This window comes from Stegostoma tigrinum, chromosome 31 (genome assembly GCF_030684315.1).
Source record: "Stegostoma tigrinum isolate sSteTig4 chromosome 31, sSteTig4.hap1, whole genome shotgun sequence".
Taxonomy (NCBI): Eukaryota; Metazoa; Chordata; class Chondrichthyes; order Orectolobiformes; family Stegostomatidae; genus Stegostoma; species Stegostoma tigrinum.
The window spans coordinates 2,587,507-2,609,413 of record NC_081384.1 but is presented as its reverse complement, the minus strand read 5'-3'; the positions used below and the strand labels follow the sequence as shown (position 1 = coordinate 2,609,413).

The 21,907-nt window shown below is 47.9% G+C and overlaps 1 protein-coding gene across 1 annotated transcript in view; it reads right to left on the bottom strand.

The window, feature by feature from the left end:
• Nucleotides 1–17,034, bottom strand: part of LOC125466221 (peptidyl-prolyl cis-trans isomerase FKBP10-like) — a 41,516-nt gene extending 24,482 nt beyond the window's left edge. The window contains exons 1-3 of the mRNA XM_048560460.2: nucleotides 16,151–17,034; nucleotides 9,154–9,299; nucleotides 6,275–6,464 (exon numbers count right to left, since the gene is read on the bottom strand). Coding sequence (XP_048416417.1) covers nucleotides 6,275–6,464; nucleotides 9,154–9,299; nucleotides 16,151–16,341 — 527 coding nt within the window. The 5' untranslated portion in view covers nucleotides 16,342–17,034. The remainder of the gene's footprint in view (nucleotides 1–6,274; nucleotides 6,465–9,153; nucleotides 9,300–16,150) is intronic.
• Between the last annotated feature and the right edge of the window lie 4,873 nt (nucleotides 17,035–21,907).

The window sequence follows — 21,907 nt, the reverse complement described above, 5'->3', positions numbered from 1 at the left end:
CTCTTTCATTTTGCTTAGAGAGAAGCTTGAATAACAACACTGCCTCTTGTCAGCAATAAGGTCAATTCTGAACTGAACACTGCTGTCAGATTCCATGCAGGTCAAGAGATCCTGGAAGAGAAATAAAAATTGTGGCTGCTGGAAATCTGAATGAAAATCTGGAGAAACTCAGCAGGTCTGGCAATATCTGTGAAGAGAGGAACAGAGTTAACACTGAGTCTGGTATGCCTTCTTCAGAGCCAAAGAGAAGTGAAAGAGACAAAGAGAAGCCTGGAGAGAAGATAAAACTTCCTTAAGGTAAACGTTCCTTGTGAGGGAGAATGTCACAGGAGAGAAGGATCTGGAACCCTTACACTGCACACTATGGTGTTTCAATTACTCTGGAGGGAACTGGGAATGGCAGCAATCACACATCTACGCAACTAAAATCTGAAATTATTTTGACAAAGATCATAAATGGAGGATTTGACAATACAGGTCAATTGGTTCTAAGCTGGGAGAGTGTACAAGATATAAGGAGTTAGTTTTGTGATTTGAATTTGTGGCTGTCTGAAGAGGTGGGACTTATGCATGATACAGCTTGATGGAGGTGCTGAATTCTAGTAGAACCACAAAGAGGATAGTTACAGGGTTATCTGTTCTAATAACTTGGGGCAAGGGTTCTGGGTATATTCAAAAGGCAAAACAGTCATTTTTTACAATTAACAAAGTGTGGAGCTGGATGAACACGACAGGCCAAGCAGCATCTTAGGAGCACAGAAGCTGACATTTCGGGCCTAGACCCTTTTCTGGTGAAGGGTCTAGGCCTGAAACATCAGCTTTTGTGCTCCTAAGATGCTGCTTGGTCTGCTGTGTTCATCCAGCTCCACACTTTGTTATCTCGGATTCTCCAACATCTGCAGTTCCCATTATCTCTGATACATTTTTTACAATTAATTCATGGGATATAGACATCACTGGCTAGGTCAGGTTTTTCCATCCTTAACTGCCTTTGTGAAGATGGTAATGAGCCACTTTCTGGTAACACTGCAACCCTCGAGGTGTTGGTATGTTCACAATGCTGTTAGGAGGAAGTTCCAGGACTTTGACCAGCAACACTGGGTGATATATTTCCATGTCAGGATGGTGAGTAACATGGAAGAAACTTGCAGGGTGGTGGTGTTCCTGTGAATCTGCTGCCCTTGTCCATCTAAATGGGTTTGGAAGGTGCTGTCTAAGGAGTCTGGGTGAATTTCCACAGCACATCTTGTAGATGGTACACACTGCTACTGAACGTTGGTGGTGGAGGAATGAATGTCAATAATGGTAGATGTGGTGCTAATCAAATGGGCTGCTTTGTCCTGGATGGTGTTGAGCTTCTTGAGTGTTGTTGGGGCTGCACTCATCCAGGCAAGTGGGGAGTATTCCATCCCACTCCTGACTTGTGCTTTGTAGATGGTGGACCGGCTTTTGGGATAACAAGGTGTAGAGCTGGATGAACGCAGCAGGCCAAGCAGCATCATAGGAGCAGGAAGGCTGACATTTCGGGCCCTAATCTTTTGGAAGTCAGGAAATAAATTACTTAGGGCAGCATTCCCAGTCTCTGACATGCTCTTGTAGCCACTGTGTTAATATGTCAAGTCTAGGTGTTTCTGGTCAATGGTAACCCCCAGGATGTTGCTGGTGGGGAATTCAATGGCAACATCATTGAATGTCAAGGGGCAGTGGCTAGCTTGTCTCTTATTGTAGATGGTCACTGCCTGACTGGTCAACATGATGGTTCATCAGGGATGTAAACCAGAGGCAGGTCCATGGAACTTAGGGGCGGCATGCTGATTTAGTATTTAGCACTGCTCCTCACAGAGCCAGAGACCTGGGTTTGATTCCACCCTCAGTCTGTGTGGAGTTTACACGTTCTCCCCATGTCTGTGTGGGTTTCCACTGGGTGCTCCAGTTTCCTCCCACAGTCCAAAGATGTGCAGGTTAGGGTGGAATTGTCAGGCTAAATTACCCATACTGTTCATGGATGAGCAGGCTAGGTGGGTTAGCTGTGAGAAATGCAGCGTCCCAGGGATGGGCTGAGTCTGGGAGAAATGTTCTCCAGAGGGTCGGAGTAGGCCAGATGGGCTGAATGGCCTGCTTCTACACTTTGGGGATTCTATGATTCATATGACTCAATGGCTGGGGGAGATACAAGGAAGTGATTCAATGGTTAGGGGAACAGATAGCTGTTTCTACAGCAGCAGCTGTGAATCCAGGATACTGTGTTACCTCCCTGGAGTCCAGATTGAGGATGTCATCAAGCAGCTGCAGAGCACCCAGAAAGGTCAGGATTGGTAGGATAATAGCCAGTCAGCACATTCCACATTGGACTTAGGCTGTCACCTAGGCAATGAGCAAGCAGGACCTCTGAATTACTCCCAAAACCACAATCAAGTGAATACAGGAAGAAGAGGATTGAGCAGATGAATGTGCAACTGGAAAGGTGGTGCTGAGGCACTGGGGCAAGCTGTAGAGGTGATAGCAGATGAACCTTACACATAAACAAAGCTGGGACTGAGCTCCTAGTGGGCCATTTTGTTAGTTTGGCAAGTTTAATCAAACTCATTATGAGGGGGTGGGGTTGTGAGAGGGGTGTATCAGAGATGAATACCAATGGATAAACAAGTACCAGAAGAGATAGATGGCACTCGAATGAGGAATAAAATGTTAACAGGTCATGTCAGAGTAAGGGAGAAAACAAGAAGCCCAAATCAATGTAAATATCTGAACGCTCAGAATGTAGTATATCAGATTGAGCACTGCGTCAGACTGTTCCATCGAAACACAATGTTGTGGCTATATAACAGAGCCCTTACTCAAAGGGTAGGCCAGGTGTGAAATATCACTGAATATGAGGTTATTCTAGAAAATGGACAAGAGTAGATTTTGGAACAGCAGAAATAGTGGGAGACATCCACAGAAAGAGCTCAATATCATAGAGTAATCCTCATTGGAAAAGATATCAAAGGCATTCCTGAGGGAAACTGGTGATACACTGATTCTATCCAATTCAAATCATTTGTATGTCAACTAAGTAATGTTAAGCATATTAAAGGCTCAAGTGAGACTGTCCTATTAGATCCATACAATGGCTGATGAAACTGAAGTTGCAGCCTACAGAAATGAAACTGCACGCTCTCTGTGGAATTACTCTCAACAGCAAAGGGTAGTGTCGTGTAACATTGCAATGTGAAAAGCAAGAGCTCTAATGCTTGACCTCAACATCTTTCAGAAGACTGAATGAGTCCAACTTATTCTAAGGGAGTAAATGTTGTCAGAACAATCCATTGTTGACATGCAGTCAAGGCAAAACCAATGGAAGCTTTTCGTCGGTTTCCCGAGAGTCACAGAGAAGAAAGAAAATATTGAAACAATCTATCCAGATTGACATTTTAAAAATGTTTCATTTTGACAATAGAAAGGAAATCAGAAACTTCTTAGGAATTATGAAAATGTTTTCTATTCCAAAGAATCTTCAGTTGATAAGAAGCAGAAAGGCTTGCAAGAAATAGTAAATGCTTAGACCTAGGAAGAACAGTACAACCCACTTGAGCTCATTGATGAATCTTTAACTGATGTTGTTCAAACAGACAACCAGCCCACTAAATAAGCTGGTACAAAAATTTAACATTGGTGTCAGATGCTGAACTGGCACAAGATCAATTGCTACATTTCAATTCTTCAACTCCAAAGAAGAATTAACAGTGCACATGACAAAAATAATGTTAAGTAAGCAGCAAATCCTTCAGAGACATGGCCAAGGATATGCAAAAGTCTAATCCATCACTAATACAACTGTAGACTTTTATTCTTCAATACTGATGTATCAGAGATTGACAGTAAAGATTTGCTTACCCAGAATGGAAACAGATACTTCAAGGAAGAAAGTTTTTGCTTTAACAGAGTAGGTTTCTTCCATGATGAACATTCATGAGGTAAAAAATGTCCCACCAATGAGCTTATGGGACAGCAGGCAGAGCTCCTCAGTGAAAGAAATTGAGAGATTAAAAATCCACCAGTTAGTTTTTAATTCACTCGTGGGACAGGGGCGTCGCTGGTTGGTCCAGTATTTATTGCCCATCCCTAGTTGCCCTTGAGAAGGTGAAGGGGCAGCTGTCTTCTTCGACTGCTGCAGTCCATGTGCAATACGTACACCCACAATGTCGTTAAGAGAGAATTCCAGATAAGGAATGGACTAGTACCTCATCCAGCAGGAATGGCATCCTCCACAAAAGACATCCAAGAAATAAAAGGTCCTCCAGGGAGACAAATTAAAGTCAAGGTCAGAAACAAGTTCAACCCTCACAAACAGAAGACCTCCCAGCGTTCCCAGCAGATGAGAATATGTTCCGGAGAAACTGTGAAACTTCCAGGCCACCTGAATTTGTGAAGTCGGAGCTGTGGAGGATGATGAGATAGTGCTAAATGTAGTTACATACCTGCATGCATAAGGGCTAACTATGGGGACCAAGGTTTGAGGGGACATGTAGTATTGGGTATTGGTTGTGAGAGAGTTAATGCTGAAGGCCCAGCAATCTGATGTTGTCACATAGTCATTGAGTGAACAGGAAGCAGTTCTAGCACAATTTGCTGATGGAGATAGATGTATCATCACTGGCTCCTGACAGTCTTTGTGGTTATGCCTAACTAGTCAATCTCAATTGTGCCTAATTGCTATTTTGAAATACAACACATCTGCTCTAGGACAAGGGCCTCTTCTTGTTAAGATGTGATAAGTGGCTTATCCTCCACCACTGCCAATTCGATGGGTCCCTTCCACCCTGCAAGGACAGGAGGCTTGGTGGCAGTATTCTTTGGACCAAAAATCAGATTTACACAGAAACAGAGGATGAAGCCAATGTATTAAATGAATATCTTGCAAGTGTCTTTACCAAGAAAGGTGATGCTACCCAGCCCGTGGTGAAAGAGGAGGTAATCAGATCCTAGAAAGGTTTAAATTTATGAGGAGACAGTTTTGGATATCCTGTCTGTGCTTAAAGTAAATAAGGGGCCAGGGTTGAAGGAATAATGAGGGATAATGAGGGAAACAAGAATGCAAACTGTGGAGGCACCAACTGATTTTTTTCTAAATTCTCCTTTGCCTGAGGTGTAATGTCAGAGAACCAGAGATTTGCAAACACTACATTGGCCTCAGCTGGAGTATTGTGCAAAGTTCTGGGTACCACATAATATGAAGGATGTGACAGCATTCGAGAAAATGCAGAAAAAGGTTTATGCAAACAGTTCTGGGGATGAGAGAATTCAGTTAGAGGATACAATGTAGACTGTTCTCCTCAGAGAAGAGAAGGTGAAGAGAAGATTTGATAGCAGTTTCAAACTTATGAGTGGTCCAGACAGAGTGGATGTGGAAATGATTCCACATTGTAAAAGGATAGAGTGAGAGGGCACAGGCTTAAAATAATTGACAAAACAAAAACAGTGCCATGAGGAAAACCTGAGTGGCGAGTGGATGGAATCTAGAAGGTGCTGCCTGAGGGTGTGGTGGAGGTTAGTTCAATCCAACCATTCAAGAAGAAACTGGATAATTATCTGCAAGGGAGGAATGTGCAGGGCTATGGGGAGAAGGCAGGAGAATGGCACCAGGTGAATTGCTCAGTCAGAGAGTTGGTGCAGATGCAATGGGCTGATTGGCCTCTGTCGGTGCTGTAGCAATTCTGTTCTGAAGTGATTGCAGAGACTGGGGGAAAGAGATGGCCATTACACACACTGTGCTTTATTGCATGCCTACACTCTGCTGGAGCGTGTTCTCTTTCCTCAGGCAGTTGGATAAATTTCCTAAATTATTTCTTCAAATTAACTCACATTTTCTCCCTTTTCCCTCCCTAGGAGTAAATATTAAGAATTTGTGTTTACATAGCACTTTTATAGCACCTCAGGAAGTCCCAACATGCTCCACATCCAATGAAAATACCTTGTAGTAATGTGGAAAAACTGCAGCTGATTTAGGGTTGGGGTTAGCCTTAGGCTTAGGGATCCTGAAATGGTCTACAAAACTATCTGTAATTATTTGGGGCTGACATTTTGGCTCAAACAGTAACAATTTATGTATCAGCTTGTGGGGGGTAGCAGCACCACGAGTAAAGAGTCACCATGGAGGGGCCCTTCCTCCTTGCCTTCTTTATTAGTATGTTTGGTCGCCCCCATCAATCCGAGGTTACCACTAGCTTAGACCAACTGCCATTGGTCCTGTCTCCCAGGGAAATTGCAACAGACAATAACACTGGTCCTTTACCTTGAATCAAAGAGTGTCCCATTGAGCAGAGTGCCATTGTAATGATATCGGACGTAGTCGGAGCTCTGCACTGTGCGGTTGCAAACTGCGGGTCTGTGCAAAGTCTTTGTTTGCACCTTGTCATTATGGTTCCAGATATCATGGAGAATGATGTCAAAGTACAGAGTGGTATCTGGAGGGATGACATTGTCTGTGAAAGAAAGAAGAACAAAAAAAACTTTGGAAAAGGCATTACAACATTGTTTAATTCCACTTCCCATCCTCTCCCAAGTTAGATTATGGCTTTGTGTCACTGTTGCCTGCGGTACCCTTCCTGGTTTGAGACCCAAGATGGCAAGTAATGGAGACCACTCAAGCACAAAGAAACCTGACGCTGTTCTCCTTGGTAATGACACCCACCCAGTTAACCCAACGCAGCCAGAACTCGGCCTGATACTTCCTCTTCCCATCCAAGGCAGAGCTAAAACCAAACCCTTCTCCCAACTGCCTGGGATCAACAAAATGAGCACACCAAATGGACCACTGATGCCTGGGTCAGTGTGATCAATATAAGGAAAATGTATGTTTCTGCCAGATGTCAAGTAGATAACGCAACTGTTAACCAGACTGAGTACAGAAGGTTCAAAGGGGAGAAGGGAAAGCAGATAACAGAAACAAAGAGAGGCTATGAGAAGAGACTGACAGCTAATGTAAAAGGCAGTTAGAACGTCTTCAATGGGCCTATACTGGATACAAAGGCTGATAAACGATGGGGTGTGCCAGTTAGGAGCCAGAAATGGGATTTACACATGGGTGTAGGGGGTATAGCTGCAGTATTAAATCAATACTTTCCATCTGCCTTTACAAAGGAACTGGTCATAACAAAAGACGATTTCAGATGCTTGAAGAGTTTAATGTTGATAATGTGGCAGACTGGATCGGACGGTTGTACCTAACATGGACAAGACTTGAAGATCGGATGAGATGCATTCTGGGACACCGAGAGAAGTAGGAGGCACTGGCTGTAATTTTCCCGTCTTCTTTAGATCTGGGGTGATGCCTTAGTACTGTAGAATTGCAAATGTTATTCCCTTGGCCAAAGAATGACTAAAGCTGAGCTCAAAAACTACAGGCCAGTCAGTTTAACCCTTGGTGATATCGATAATTCAAGACAAAATTAATAGCCAAGGAAGCAAATATGGGTTAATTAACAAAAGCCAACTGGGATTTGTCAAGTGCAAGTCATGTTTAATGATTTTTTTTGCTGAATTTTTAGTAAGGGTAATGCGTTGACACATGTACATGAACATCCAGAGGAAGTCTGCACGGTAGTGAGTGAAGATTTACTGTATGGAATAAAAGGGTGAGTAGCTACATGGAAACCATATTGGTCAAATCACAGAAACACAATATTAATTAATGCCAACACAATATGGAGCTGGAGGAACACAGCAGGCCAGGCAGCATCAGAGGAGTGGGAAAGTTGACATTTCAAGTCAGGACCCTTCTTCAGAAAGGATCCCGATCTGAAACATCAGCTTTCTTGCTCCTCCGATGCCGACTAGCCTGCTGTGTTTCTCCAGCTTCACACTGTGTTATCTCTGGCCCCAGCATCGGCAGTTCTTACAATCTCTGATTTAACTAATGGCAGTTTCTCAAACCGATGGAAGGTTGATAGTGGAGTTCCCCAGGAGATGGCGGACTCCTGCTGTTCCTCATAACTTTTAATGATCAATTTGATCATTTTTGGATGCAAAAGTAAAACTTGCAAATTTAGTGAATTGTGAGGAAGGTAGTGAAATTAAAATGGACATCGTCAGATTTGTGGAGTGGGCTGCAAGTGGCAATTGAAATTTAATGCTGAAAAATAGAGAGTGATTTGTTTTAGTAGCAAGGACATAGGAACTGGGAACAGGAGTAGGCCATTCGGGCATCAAACGTGCTCTACCTTCAACTAAATTATGGTGATATTCCATCTTTGATGTACATTTCTCCACATGATACCCATTTTGCTCGTTGTAGTTAATGCCTAGAAGTCTGTCAATCCCTGTCCTCAACATAGTCAATGACACAGCCTTCTGGCTTAGAGAATTCCAAAACTCACCAAGTTACCTCTTCATCTCAGTGCCATGTTTGTAACCTTTTATTCTGAGACAACAGAAAGACAATACAAACCAAAGGGTAGAATTCTGAAAGGGATTCGAATGCCGAGAAGCTTGGTTTATACGTACACACAACATTAAAAGTGGCCAGGCAGGTTGAGAGTTCTGTTAATAAAGAATACAGTACCCTGGATGATATGAATAGGAGTTAAGAGTCCAAGAGTCAGGAGGTAATGTTAAATTTGTGTAGAATAGTAGTTCATTCTCACATGCGTTATTGTATCCTGTTCTGAGGAAGATGTGAATGAACTTCAGTTATGTGGATAGAACTGTGAAGTTGAGACTGCTTTCTTTGGAGAAGAGAGAGCAAAGTGAAAATTTGATAGAGGTGTTCAACATCTAGTCAGCAAAACCAGACAGAGATAAACTCTTCCCATCAGAGGAAGGATCAGGAACCAGTGAACACAGATTTAAGGCAATTAGCAAAAGAAGCATTGGTGACATGAGGATAAACTTGCACCCCCAAGGCTCAAGGTCTGGAATGCACTGACTAAGAGTGAGGTGGAGCCAGGCTCAAGTGAAGCAGAATAAGATGGTTATTGGAAAAGGATAATGTGCAGCGTTATAGGGAGAAGCTGAGGGAGTGACAAGAACTGTATTGCACCAAAGCAGAACCAGCAGAGGCAAGGTGAAATGGATGTTTCCTTCAATGCTGGGACTACGTTGTGATTGGGCCATCGAGCAGCATACCAGGTGTCCCATCAGCCACTTAGCAGCAGAGGGGAAGGTGGTTCTTACCGACTCCTTGGCTGCCATATCCAAGGTGGGGGGGAATGACAATACGTCGCCTTTCATTGACACACATTCCAAGGACAGCTTTATCCATTCCTGGGATGAGGCGCCCCTTTCCTACTTCAACGTTGAAGGTATTGCTGTGGTCATAGCTATCAGAGTGTAGCAGGAGAAAGAAAATATCAGAATCAAAATTCAAACCCAACAAATAGGATCCAGGGATCATGATAGTCACACAGTAACAGGTTCTCTCTTCAAGATGCAAGCTCCAGCTCACTCAGCTGACTACACACTAACTAAAGATAGCTTGGCTCAATGCACAAGACCTCGGCACACAGCTCCATGCCCAGCTTGATTTTGTATGTTTTTAAAATAACTCCATGAAGGCTGGTATCTCATCACCAAGTCACCGCTTTATTTACATGTGCACAGTACATGACACTGATCCAACAGCACTAGAACACACTGCCAGAGGAGGTGATGGAAGCAGATACAATGGCAGTATTCAAGGAACACCTGATCCAGCTGTCACAGAGCCAGCTCTCAGAGTGAATAGAACCTCTGACACGCCTGCTTATATCTGTCAGCCAGGGCTCCCTGATTGGGCCAGGTTAACAGCCCCAATCAGGGAACTCATATTCTATGAGATCCACCTGGCAGATCACATTACAATCACGACTGATCTGACAGACTGTCAGTACAGCCACGTTGCTCATTTGAAGAGCTGCTACAGATATAATAGGCTAAATGGCTTTTTGTATTAATCCTCTGATTAATTCATTTATTTTCTTTATTTTGCTTGCCTCCACCATAGTTCAGGGGTTTCATTTTCCCCTCCCACAACACAATCTATGCTGGCACTGTGTGTCACACCATAGGAGAACTGCCCTGGGAGGTGCCACCTTTCCAAAGAAATGACAGACTGGTGCAAAAGGTGAAGTCATGTGGTATCAGGGTAAGGTGGCAAGATGGAGACAGAACTTGCTTCTATGACATAAATTACAGCAGAATACACATAGACTGGAGAGTTGGGCAGACAAATGGCAGATGGAGTTCAATCCGGGCAAATGCGAGGTGATGCATTTTGGACGATCAAATTCAAGGGCAAACTATACAGTAAATGGAAAAGTCCTAGGGAAAATTGATGAACAGAGAGATCTGGGTGTTCAGGTCCATTGTCCCTGAAGGTGGCAACGCAGGTCAATAGGGTGGTCAAGGCGGCATATGGCATGCTTTCCTTCATTGGGTGGGGTATTGAGTACAAGAGTTGGCAGGTCATGTTGCAGTTGTATAGGACTTTGGTTCGGCCACATTTGGAGTACTGTGTACAGTTCTGGTCGCCACATTACCAAAAGGATGTGGATGCTTTGGAAAGGGTGCAGAGGAGGTTCACCAGGATGTTGCCTGGTATGGAGGGTGCTAGCTATGAAGAGAGGTTGAATAGATTAGGATTATTTTCATTAGAAAGATGGAGATTGAGGGGAGACCTGGTTGAGGTCTACAAAATCATGAGGGGTATAGACAGGGTGGATAGCAAAAACATTTTCCCAGAGTGGGGGACTCAATTACTAAGGGTCATGAGTTCAAAGTGAGAGAAGGAAAGTTTAAGGGAGATATGCGTGGGAAGTTCTTCACACAGAGGGTGGTGGGCACCTGGAACGCGTTGCCAGTGGAGGTGGTAGACGCAGACACATTAGCGTCTTTTAAGATATATCTGGACAGGTACATGGATGAGCAGGGAGCAAATGGACACAGACCCTTAGAAAATAGATGACAGGTTAGACAGAGGATCTTGATCGGCGCAGGCTTGGAGGGCCGAAGGGCCTGTTCCTGTGCTGTAGGTTTCTTTGTTTCTTTTGTTTCTTTGACAGAGAATAGCAGTGGGAGGATGCTTTTTGGAATGAGGGTTGTGGCTAGTGGTATTCCACAGGGATCAGAGCTGGGACTTCTGCTGTTCGTGGTTTGCATAAATGATTTGGAGGAAAACATAGCTGATCTAATTTTTAAGTTTGCAGATGATACAAAGATTGGTGGAGTTGTGGAAAGTGAGAACTGTCAGAGGTTACATCAGGATACAGGTCAATTCGAGGCATGGGCAGAAAAAGGGTGGATGGAGTTTAATTTGGACAAATGTGAGCTGATGCATTTTGGAAGGGCAAGTACAGGTGGAAATTATACAGTGAATAGCAGAACCTTTAGGAGTATTGATGTGCAGAGGGACCTAGGTATGCAGGTCCCCAGATCACTGAAGGTGACAGTGCAGGTGGATAACATAGTAAAAAGGTCCTATGGCATGCTTGCCTTCACTGGAAGGAGCATTGAGTATAAGGACAGACAAGTTATCCTGCTGCTTTACAGAACTTTAGTTAGGTCTCATTTGGAATATTGGTTACAGCTCTGGTCACCACACTGCCAGAAGGATGTGGATGCTTTGGAGAGGGTACGGAAAATGTTTACCAGGACGTTGCCTGGTTTGGGGGATTTCAGCTGTGAAGAAAGGTTGGTTAGACTGGGATAACAAAATGTGAGGCTGGATGAACACAGCAGGCCAAGCAGCATCTCGGGAGCACAAAAGCTGATGTTTCGGGCCTAGACCCTTCATCAGAGAGGGGGGATGGGGAGAGGGAACTGGAATAAATAGGGAGAGAGGGGGAGGCAGATCGAAGATGGGTAGAGGAGAAGATGGGTGGAGAGGACACAGACAAGTCAAAGGGGCAGGGATGGAGCCTGGAGAGGTGAATGTAGGTGGGGAGGTAGGGAAGGGATAGGTCAGTTCGGGGAGGACGGACAGGTCCAGGGAGTGGGATGAGGTTAGTAGGTAGGAAGTGGAGGTGCAGCTTGAGGTGGGAGGAAGGGATGGGTGAGAGGAAGAACAGGTTAGGGAAGCGGGGACAGGTTGGACTGGTTTTGGGATGCAGTGGGTGGAGGGGAAGAGCTGGGCTGGTTGTGTGGTGCAGTGGGGGGAGGGGACGAACTGGGCTGGTTTTGGGATGTGGTGGGGGAAGGGGAGATTTTGAAGCTGGTGAAGTCCACATTGATACCATTGGGCTGCAGGGTTCCCAAGCGGAATATGAGGTGCTGTTCCTGCAACCTTCGGGTGGCATCATTGTGGCACTGCAGGAAGCCCAGGATGGACATGTCATCTGCGGAATGGGAGGGGGAGTGGAAATGGTTCGAGGCTGGGAGGTGCAGTTGTTTGTTGCGAAACAAGCGTAGGTATTCTGCAAAGTGGTCCCCAAGCCAGCAACCCCAGAGAAGACAGCCACACAGAGCCCTGCTGAATTTTCACCATCCCCCCGGACCTCCCGCTGACTGAGGATGAACGGTTAGTCCTCAGCAAGGGGCTCACCTTTGCCCCCTCCACCCACACATCAACGAATACCTGTCACATTTGGGCATCGAGCATTTTTACCGCCGCCTTCGCCTCCACGCTTACTTATCTGACCGGGAACCTAACCCTCCCTCCACTGACCCCTTCACCTGCTTCCGCCACAAGTCCTCCTCCTGGACACCACTCCCAGGCCTCCTACCTTCCCTCGACCTCTTCATCTCCACCTGCCGTTGGGACATCAATTGCCTCAACCTCTCCACCCCTCTCACCCACTCCAACCTCTCCCCTGCGGAAGGGGCAGCCCTCCGCTCCAACCCCAACCTCACCATGAAACCCGCAGACAAGGGTGGCGCAGTGGTAGTATGGCGCACTGACCTCTACATCGCCGAGGCCAAACGCCAACTCTCCGACACCACCTCCTACCGCCCCCTGGATCACGACTCCACCTCTGAGCACCAAACCATCATCTCCAACACCATTCATGACCTCATCACCTCAGCCTCCAACCTCATTGTTCCCCAACCCCGCACGGCCCGTTTCTATCTCCTTCCCAAAATCCACAAACCTGCCTGCCCTGGCTGACCCATTGTCTCTGCCTGCTCCTGCCCCACTGAACTCATCTCCACCTATGTGGACTCCGTTTTCTCCCCCTTGGTCCAGGAACTCCCCACCTACGTCCGTGACACCACCCACACCCTCCACCTCCTCCAGGACTTCTAATTCCCCGGCCCCAGACACCTAATTTTCACCATGGACGTCCAGTCCCTATACACCTGCATTCCCTATGCAGATGGCCTAAAAGCCCTCTGCTTCTTCCTGTCCCGCAGGCCCAACCAATCCCCCTCCACCAACACCCTCACACGACTAGCCGAACTCGTCCTCACCCTCAACAACTTCTCTTTCGCTTCCTTGCACTTCCTACAGACAAACGGGGTGGCCATGGGTACCCGCATGGGCCCAAGCTCTGCCTGCCTCTTTGTAGGTTACGTGGAACAGTCCCTCTTCCGCACCTACACAGGCCCCAAACCCCACCTCTTCCTCCGGTACATTGATGACTGTATCGGCACTGCCTCTTGCTCCCCAGAGGAGCTTGAACAGTTCATCCACTTCACCAATACCTTCCACTCCAACCTCAAGTTCACCTGGGCCATCTCCAACACATCCCTCACCTTCCTGGATCTCTCTGTCTCCATCTTAGGCAACCACTTAGCAACCGATATCCATTTCATGCCCACTGATTCCCACAGCTACCTGGAATACACCTCCTCCCACCCACCCTCCTGCAAAAATGCCATCCCCTATTCCCAATTCCTTGGCCTCCACCGCATCTGCTCCCAGGATGAGGCATTCCACTCCCACACATCCGAGGTGTCCGCATTCTTCAAGGACCACAACTTCCTCCCCACAGTGGTCGAGAACTTCTCTGTGTCTCCCGCTTTTCCTGTAACTCATCCCTCACACCCTCTCCCCACAATAACCACCCTAAGAAACCCCCCTCATCCTCACATACCACCCCACCAACCTCCGGATACAACGCATCATCCTCTGACACTTCCGCCATCTACAATCCAACCCCACCAGCCAAGACATTTTTCCATCCCCACCCCTGTCTGCTTTCCGGAGAGACCACTCTCTCCGTGACTCCCTTGTTCGCTCCACACTCCCCTCCAACCCCACCACACCCGGCACCTTCCCCTGCAACCGCAGGAAGTGCTACACTTGCCCCCACACCTCCTCCCTCACCCCTATCGCAGGCCCCAAGAAGACTTTCCACATCAAGCAGATGTTCACCTGCACATCTGCCAATGTGGTATATTGTATCCACTGTACCCGGTGTGGCTTCCTCTACATTGGGGAAACCAAGCGGAGGCTTGGAGACCGCTTTGCAGAACACCTCCGCTCAGTTCGCAACAAACAACTGCACCTCCCAGTCGCGAACCATTTCCACTCCCTCTCCCACTCCTCGGACGACATGTCCATCATGGGCCTCCTGCCGTGCCACAATGATGCCACCTGAAGGTTGCAGGAACAGCAACTCATATTCCGCCTGGGAACCCTGCAGCCCAATGGTATCAATGTGGACTTCACCAGCTTCAAAATCTCCCCCTCCCCTACTGCATCCCAAAACCAGCCCAGTTCATCCCCTCCTCCCTAACCTGTTCTTCCTTTCATCTATCCCCTCCTCCCACTTCAAATGGCACCTCCATTTCCTACCTACTAACCTCATCCCACCCCCTTGACCTGTCTGTCTTCCCTGGACTGACCTATCCCCTCCCTACCTCCCCACCTATACTCTCCTCTCCACCTATCTTCTTTTCTCTCCATCTTCGGTCTGCCTCCCCCTCTCTCCCTATTTATTCCAGAACCCTCTCCCCATCCCCCTCTCTGATGAAGGATCTAGGCCCGAAACGTCAGCTTTTGTGCTCCTGAGATGCTGCTTGGCCTGCTGTGTTCATCCAGCCCCACACTTTGTTATCTCGGATTCTCCAGCATCTGTAGTTCCCAGTATCTGTTGTATAGACTGCGATTGTTTTGTTTTCACTAGAACGCAGTTTGAGGCAGCGACCTGATAGACATAAGATTGTGAATGGTATGGATAGAGTGGAAAGTATGAAACTTTTCCCCAGGGGGAAGGGGTCACTTACTAGGGGGCACAGGTTCAAGTGTGGAGGGAGGGAGGTTTAAAACATGGTGCAAGGCGTGTTTTTCACAGAAAGGGAGGTGAGTGCCTGGAACGCACTGCCAGAAGAGGTGGTGGGAGCAGACTCAATAGCAGCATTCAGGAAACAGCCGGACGAATACATGAATAGGAAGGGAATAAAGGGATATGCGTCCTATAAGTGAGGACAGTTTCAGTGTGGAAGGGCAAAATGTTTCGGTGCACGCTTGGAGGGCCGACGGGCCTATTCTTTTGAGAGCCGTCCTGTTGGATGGGAGTAAATGACCCCACTGCACGGTCTCAGAAAAAAAAGTGGGATGTTATCTGTAAAGTCAGTATTCACCAATCACTCTGCTTGAACAAAGAGACTATCTGGTCCACGTAACACCGTGCTTGTGGGAGCTTGCTGTGCGCAAACTTCATTTTCTGAAATTACACCAACCACAACAAACAGTTCAAAAGGAGAGCGTGGACCATAAAAAGGCTTCATTGTGCAAATTGCCGGTTTTGGAAACAGATGATGTGGCAGTGGGACAGGAAGCTCTGTTTAGCGTTTCCTTTCGGGGGAGGGGGGGTTTGGAGGAGGTGGGGGGAAGTGTTAGTGGAGTTTTTACAGAGAGCGTGTCCCAGTGGCAGGATGGCATGGACTTTTCCCAAGCAGAGGAACAGCAGCGATTCATACTTCCCGATGTATGTAACCCAGTCCACCGAGACACTGCAGCCCAGTTAACAAAGCTGCTCTCCAACTCACCCAATTCATGGGATCCCTGGAATGTGGGACCCTTCCGACGGGTTCTCTCTCATAAAATAATGGCATTTTAAAATAAAAACAAGGATTTTTTTTGGTGGAGAGGGCGGTTCATTAAATGGGGAAGGAACCTTTGCAAATAGACGGTGAAAAAATATCGTGTGGAAATTTGATCCCTTACACTCCGCTCTGGGAGAATCCTCAGCATTTCGTATTTTTGTTTGGAACAAGGGGTTTTGGATTCACGGTGCAACTTTTTTTTTACCTTGAATCGAATTTCTTGCCATCCGCGAAGGTGCCGTTGTAGTGGTAACGGATGAAGTCTCCGCTTTGAACCTGCCGGGAGCACTCGGCCGGGATGAAGTATCTGTCAACTAGAACATCGGAGAGGGGGCCCGGCTCACAGAGAACCAGGGAGAACAGGACACACAGGCCCGGGAGCAGGGGAGTACTCATCCTAAGAAGTGACCTGCACGGGAGGGTGGTGGGGGGTGGACTGGGAGTAGGTAGGGAGAGACAGAGAGAGAGTGAAACTGACCTAAAAGAGAAGGGAGAGAGTGTGAAACGGATCCGAAGAGAGAGAGAGGATGGAAGCGATCTGGAAGAGGAGAGAGAGTGGAAGTGATCTGGAAGGGGAGAGACAGTGCAAGTGATCTGGGAGGGGAGACAGAGTGAAAGTGATCTGGGAGGGGAGACAGAGTGAAAGTGATCTGGGAGGGGAGAGAGTGTGGAAGTGATCTGGAAGAGGAGAGAGAGGATGGAAGCGATCTGGAAGAGGAGAGAGTGGAAGTGATCTGGAAGAGGACGGAAGAGAGTGTGAAAGTGACGCGGTGAAATGAACAAACTGTTGAAAAGTTGGAAGTGTAGTCTCTGTGGCGAACAGAGTTCTGTCTAACTGGTCTCACACACACCCCTCCCGTCACTGGGATTTTTTCTTCCTCTCTTTCTGGAATGTTGTAAACGTGTGCGGAGGTCTTCCCAGGATATAGCTGTCCCAGGATTTCGCAGCTCCGACTGTCTCTGGCTTGACTTTCCCCAGTTTAATCGGGGGCGGCTCTTGGATTAGCTCTCGGTTTAAAGTCGGTTCTCGGTGAGGTGGGGGCGGGAGCTTTGAGAATTGTTTGATGGGAATCGGGAAGAACAGCTTTTCACTTAGTGAAGTCAGCAAGATCCCAGGGCATCAGGACCTCTGCTGTGGGGACTCCTACGGGTCCTAGAGACCACTTGCAGTCCCTCATTGCCTGGGTGTGATCTGGATTTCACGCGGACCCCAGTCTCCTCTGTGCATTTTCACCCTGTCTGGGGAAGGGTTAGACCATCAAAATCTTTCTGCAGTGAAGCCTGGAGCCGACCCCCGCATCACAACCCCTGAGAGGGAATAGCAAGAACTGCAGATTTGTTAAGAGTCAGGGTCGGTCCGGTGTGGAGCTGGAGGAACACAGCAGGTCAGGCAGAGTCATGAAGGGCCCAGTGCTCCTCTGATGGTGCCCGGCTGACTGTGTTCCTCCAGCTCCACACTGTACCGACCCTCAGAGGGAAAAGTCTTAGACTCCGCTCCCCCTCGGCCAGCACGCGATAAAGAGCAGAAACAAACTACTTCCAGATGAGGAAGAATTTTAAATCATTAAATCTTTGGCGTTTCTTTTTTTACATCTTTTAAGTAAACATTTGAATTGCTTTGTAAACGTCACTGGGTCTGTACGAAGGCTCTCTGATGAAGGGTCTAGGCCCGAAACGTCAGCTTTTATGCTCCTGAGATGCTGCTTGGCCTGCTGTGTTCATCCAGCTCCACACTTTATTATCTTGAAGGTTATACCTTTCTGTTTTACTAAAATTCCTTGTAACTTGTTTTTCTGTTTGATGTTTCTATTTTTCTGTTTGATGTTTCTATATAAAGTCAATCCGATCCTTCTCAATAAAATCCTGTAATGTTTTATGGGTGAGTTATCGTCTCTCTCTCTCTCATTATTTACTCTGCTAATCAATTCAGGGACACATTTGTTTAGGAACAGACATAGGCCATTCAGCCCGTCCAACCTGTTCCTCTGTTCAAATAATTCGTGGCCATCCTCCATTTCAATTATTTCTGTCCAGATCATCCTATGACCGAACTTGCTCGGGCCTCGGAGTGAAGATTCTGAACATTCGCCGCTCTTTGGGTGAACAAATTGTTCCTCAGTTCAATTCTGAATTAAATTATTTCCCCTGATTCTAGACCCACCCTACAAGAGAACCATCTGAATGCATCAATCATGTCACACCCAGAAGAACTTCTGAAGTTTCCTTAAGGTCGGTCGGTTTTGTGAATGTTTCATTATCTTAAAAGTGATCGAGTCGTCTTGTCCCAAAGTCTTGCTGGAGCACTCCCCCCGGTATATCGTTATTGCCCCCTTAATCAAAATTACTTTGTTTTTAAGGCCATATGGCTCTTGAAACCCGGACCTTATTAACGTTTGCAACAGAAACAAAATTGCTGGAAAAGCTCAGCAGGTCTGGCAGCATCCGTGGAGGAGAAAACAAAGTTAACGTTTCGGGTCCTGTGACCCTTCCTCAGAACTGATGGTGGCTGAGAAAACGTCAGGTTATATGCAGAAAATAGGGAGGTGGGTGGGGGGAAGGGAGTAAACGCTAGGATAGAGCCTGAAGAGAGAGAGAGACACTTGGACAGACAAAGGAGTTGCTGACGATCAGGCTGGGAGGGTGAATAGTTGTTAATGGGGACTGGCAGTGACTGACAACAGGGGATGTGCAGTGGCAGGCTGTGTGGTAACAAGGCCTGATGTGTGGGGTGGGGGGCTGGGACATGGGGGAGTTTAGGCCCTAAAATTATTGAACTCAATATTGAGCCCAGAGGGCTGTAGGGTCCCCAAGCGGAAAATGAGGTGTTGTTCCTCCAGCTTGCGTTGGGCTTCACTGGAACACTGTAGCAAGCCGGAGACAGAGATGTTGGCCAGGGAGCAGGGTGGTGCGTTGAAGTGGCAGGCAACAGGTAGTTCAGGGATAATAAAATGTGAGGCTGGATGAACACAGCAGGCCAAGCAGCATCTCAGGAGCACAAAAGCTGACGTTTCGGGCCTAGACCCTTCATCAGAGAGGGGGATGGGGGGAGGGAACTGGAATAAATAGGGAGAGAGGGGGAGGCGGACCGAAGATGGAGAGCAAAGAAGATAGGTGGAGAGGGTGTAGGTGGGGAGGTAGGGAGGGGATAGGTCAGTCCAGGGAAGACGGACAGGTCAAGGAGGTGGGATGAGGTTAGTAGGTAGCTGGGGGTGCGGCTGGGGGTGGGAGGAAGGGATGGGTGAGAGGAAGAACCGGTTAGGGAGACAGAGACAGGTTGGACTGGTTTTGGGATGCAGTGGGTGGGGGGGAAGAGCTGGGCTGGTTGTGTGGTGCAGTGGGGGGAGGGGATGAACTGGGCTGGTTTAGGGATGCAGTGGGGGAAGGGGAGATTTTGAAACTGGTGAAGTCCACATTGATACCATATGGCTGCAGGGTTCCCAGGCGGAATATGAGTTGCTGTTCCTGCAACCTTCGGGTGGCATCATTGTGGCAGTGCAGGAGGCCCATGATGGACATGTCATCAAGAGAATGGGAGGGGGAGTGGAAATGGTTTGCGACTGGGAGGTGCAGTTGTTTGTTGCGAACTGAGCGGAGGTGTTCTGCAAAGCGGTCCCCAAGCCTCCGCTTGGTTTCCCCAATGTAGAGAAAGCCGCACCGGGTACAGTGGATGCAGTATACCACATTGGCAGATGTGCAGGTGAACCTCTGCTTAATGTGGAATGTCATCTTGGGGCCTGGGATGGGGGTGAGGGAGGAGGTGTGGGGACAAGTGTAGCATTTCCTGCGGTTGCAGGGGAAGGTGCCGGGTGTGGTGGGGTTGGAGGGCAGTGTGGAGCGAACAAGGGAGTCACGGAGAGAGTGGTCTCTCCGGAAAGCAGACAGGGGTGGGGATGGAAAAATGTCTTGGGTGGTGGGGTCGGATTGTAAATGGCGGAAGTGTCGGAGGATAATGCGTTGTATCCGGAGGTTGGTAGGGTGGTGTGTGAGAACGAGGGGGATCCTCTTGGGGCGGTTGTGGCGGGGGCGGGGTGTGAGGGATGTGTCGCGGGAAATGCGGGAGACGCGGTCAAGGGCGTTCTCAATCACCGTGGGGGGGAAGTTGCGGTCCTTAAAGAACTTGGACATCTGGGATGTGCGGGAGTGGAATGTCTTATCGTGGGAGCAGATGCGGCGGAGGCGGAGGAATTGGGAATAGGGGATGGAGTTTTTGCAGGAGGGTGGGTGGGAGGAGGTGTATTCTAGGTAGCTGTGGGAGTCGGTGGGCTTGAAATGGACATCAGTTACAAGCTGGTTGCCTGAGATGGAGACTGAGAGGTCCAGGAAGGTGAGGGATGTGCTGGAGATGGCCCAGGTGAACTGAAGGTTGGGGTGGAAGGTGTTGGTGAAGTGGATGAACTGTTCGAGCTCCTCTGGGGAGCAAGAGGCGGCGCCGATACAGTCATCAATGTACCGGAGGAAGAGGTGGGGTTTGGGGCCTGTGTAGGTGCGGAAGATGGACTGTTCCACGTAACCTACAAAGAGGCAGGCATAGCTGGGGCCCATGCGGGTGCCCATGGCCACCCCCTTAGTCTGTAGGAAGTGGGAGGAGTCAAAAGAGAAGTTGTTGAGTGTGAGGACGAGTTCCGCTAGGCGGATGAGAGTGTCGGTGGAGGGGGCCTGGTCGGGCCTGCGGGACAGGAAGAAGCGGAGGGCCTTGAGGCCATCTCCATGCGGAATGCAGGTGTACAGGGACTGGACGTCCATGGTGAATATGAGGTGTTGGGGGCCAGGGAATTGGAAGTCCTGGAGGAGGTGGAGGGCGTGGGTGGTGTCACGGACATAGGTGGGGAGTTCCTGGACCAAAGGGGAGAAAACCTGAGGTAGTTCAGGGTCTTTTTTTGCGAGCAGAACGTAGATGTTCTGCAAAGCAGTCACCAAGTCTATGCCTTGTTTCCCCAGTGTAGAGGAGACCACATTGTGAGCAGCGAATGCAGTAGAGTAGATTCTGTGAAGTGCAGGTGAAGTGTTGCTTCACTTGGAAGGTGTGTTTGGGCCCTTGGATAGTGGGGAGGGAGGAGGTAAATGGGCAGGAGTTGCACCTTCACTGGTTACAAGGGAAGGTGCCGTAGGGCTGTGGGGAGGTGTTGGGGTTGAAGGAAGTGTGGACCAGGGTGTCCCGGAGGGAACAGTCCCTGCGGAGGGCGGACAAGGGAGGAGAGGGGAATATGTGTCTGGTGGTGGCATCTTGCTGGAGGTGGCGGAAACGGTGTCTGATGATCTTCTGGATGTGGATGTTGGTGGGATGGTGGGTGAGGATAAGGGGAACCCTATTACTGGTGTGGGAGGGAAGAGAAGGGGTGAGGGTGGAAGTGCGGGAGATGGGTTGGACCCAGTTGAGGGCCCTGTTAACAACAGAGCTGGGGAACCCTCGGTTGAGGAAAAAGGTGGACATTTCAGAGGCTCCCTTGTTGAAGTTGGCTTCATCCGAACATATAGGACGGAGATGGAGGAGCTGAGAGAATGGGATGGAGTCTTTACAGGAAGTGGGGTGTGAGGATGTCTAGCCTAGGGAGTCAGTGGGTTTGTAATGGATATTAGTGGCCAGTCTATCCCCAGAAATGGAAACAGAAATGTTGAGGAAGGGAAGGGAGAAGTCAGAGATAGACCAGGTGAAATTATTAATTTTTTGTCAGTCGACACCCAAGCTGATCTTTCTCCCTCCTCTTGCCCAATTCCTCCAGAGTCTATATTTCAGCTGGCAGTTAGACAGAAGTTAACATTTTAAAAATGCTAATCCTTCCTTCTTTAAAAAGAACAATTTATTTCTGCAAATTTTATCTCCAGCTTCTGAAAATTATGAATCCATTAAGGATCAAATTTAGTTTAAATGGATTTGTATCCATTAGTCCCAAATAGTGGTGCTGATAATGTTTGAAAGTTTTTGCTGAGTAATGCAGTCCGCATTTGAAACACAGAATTATAC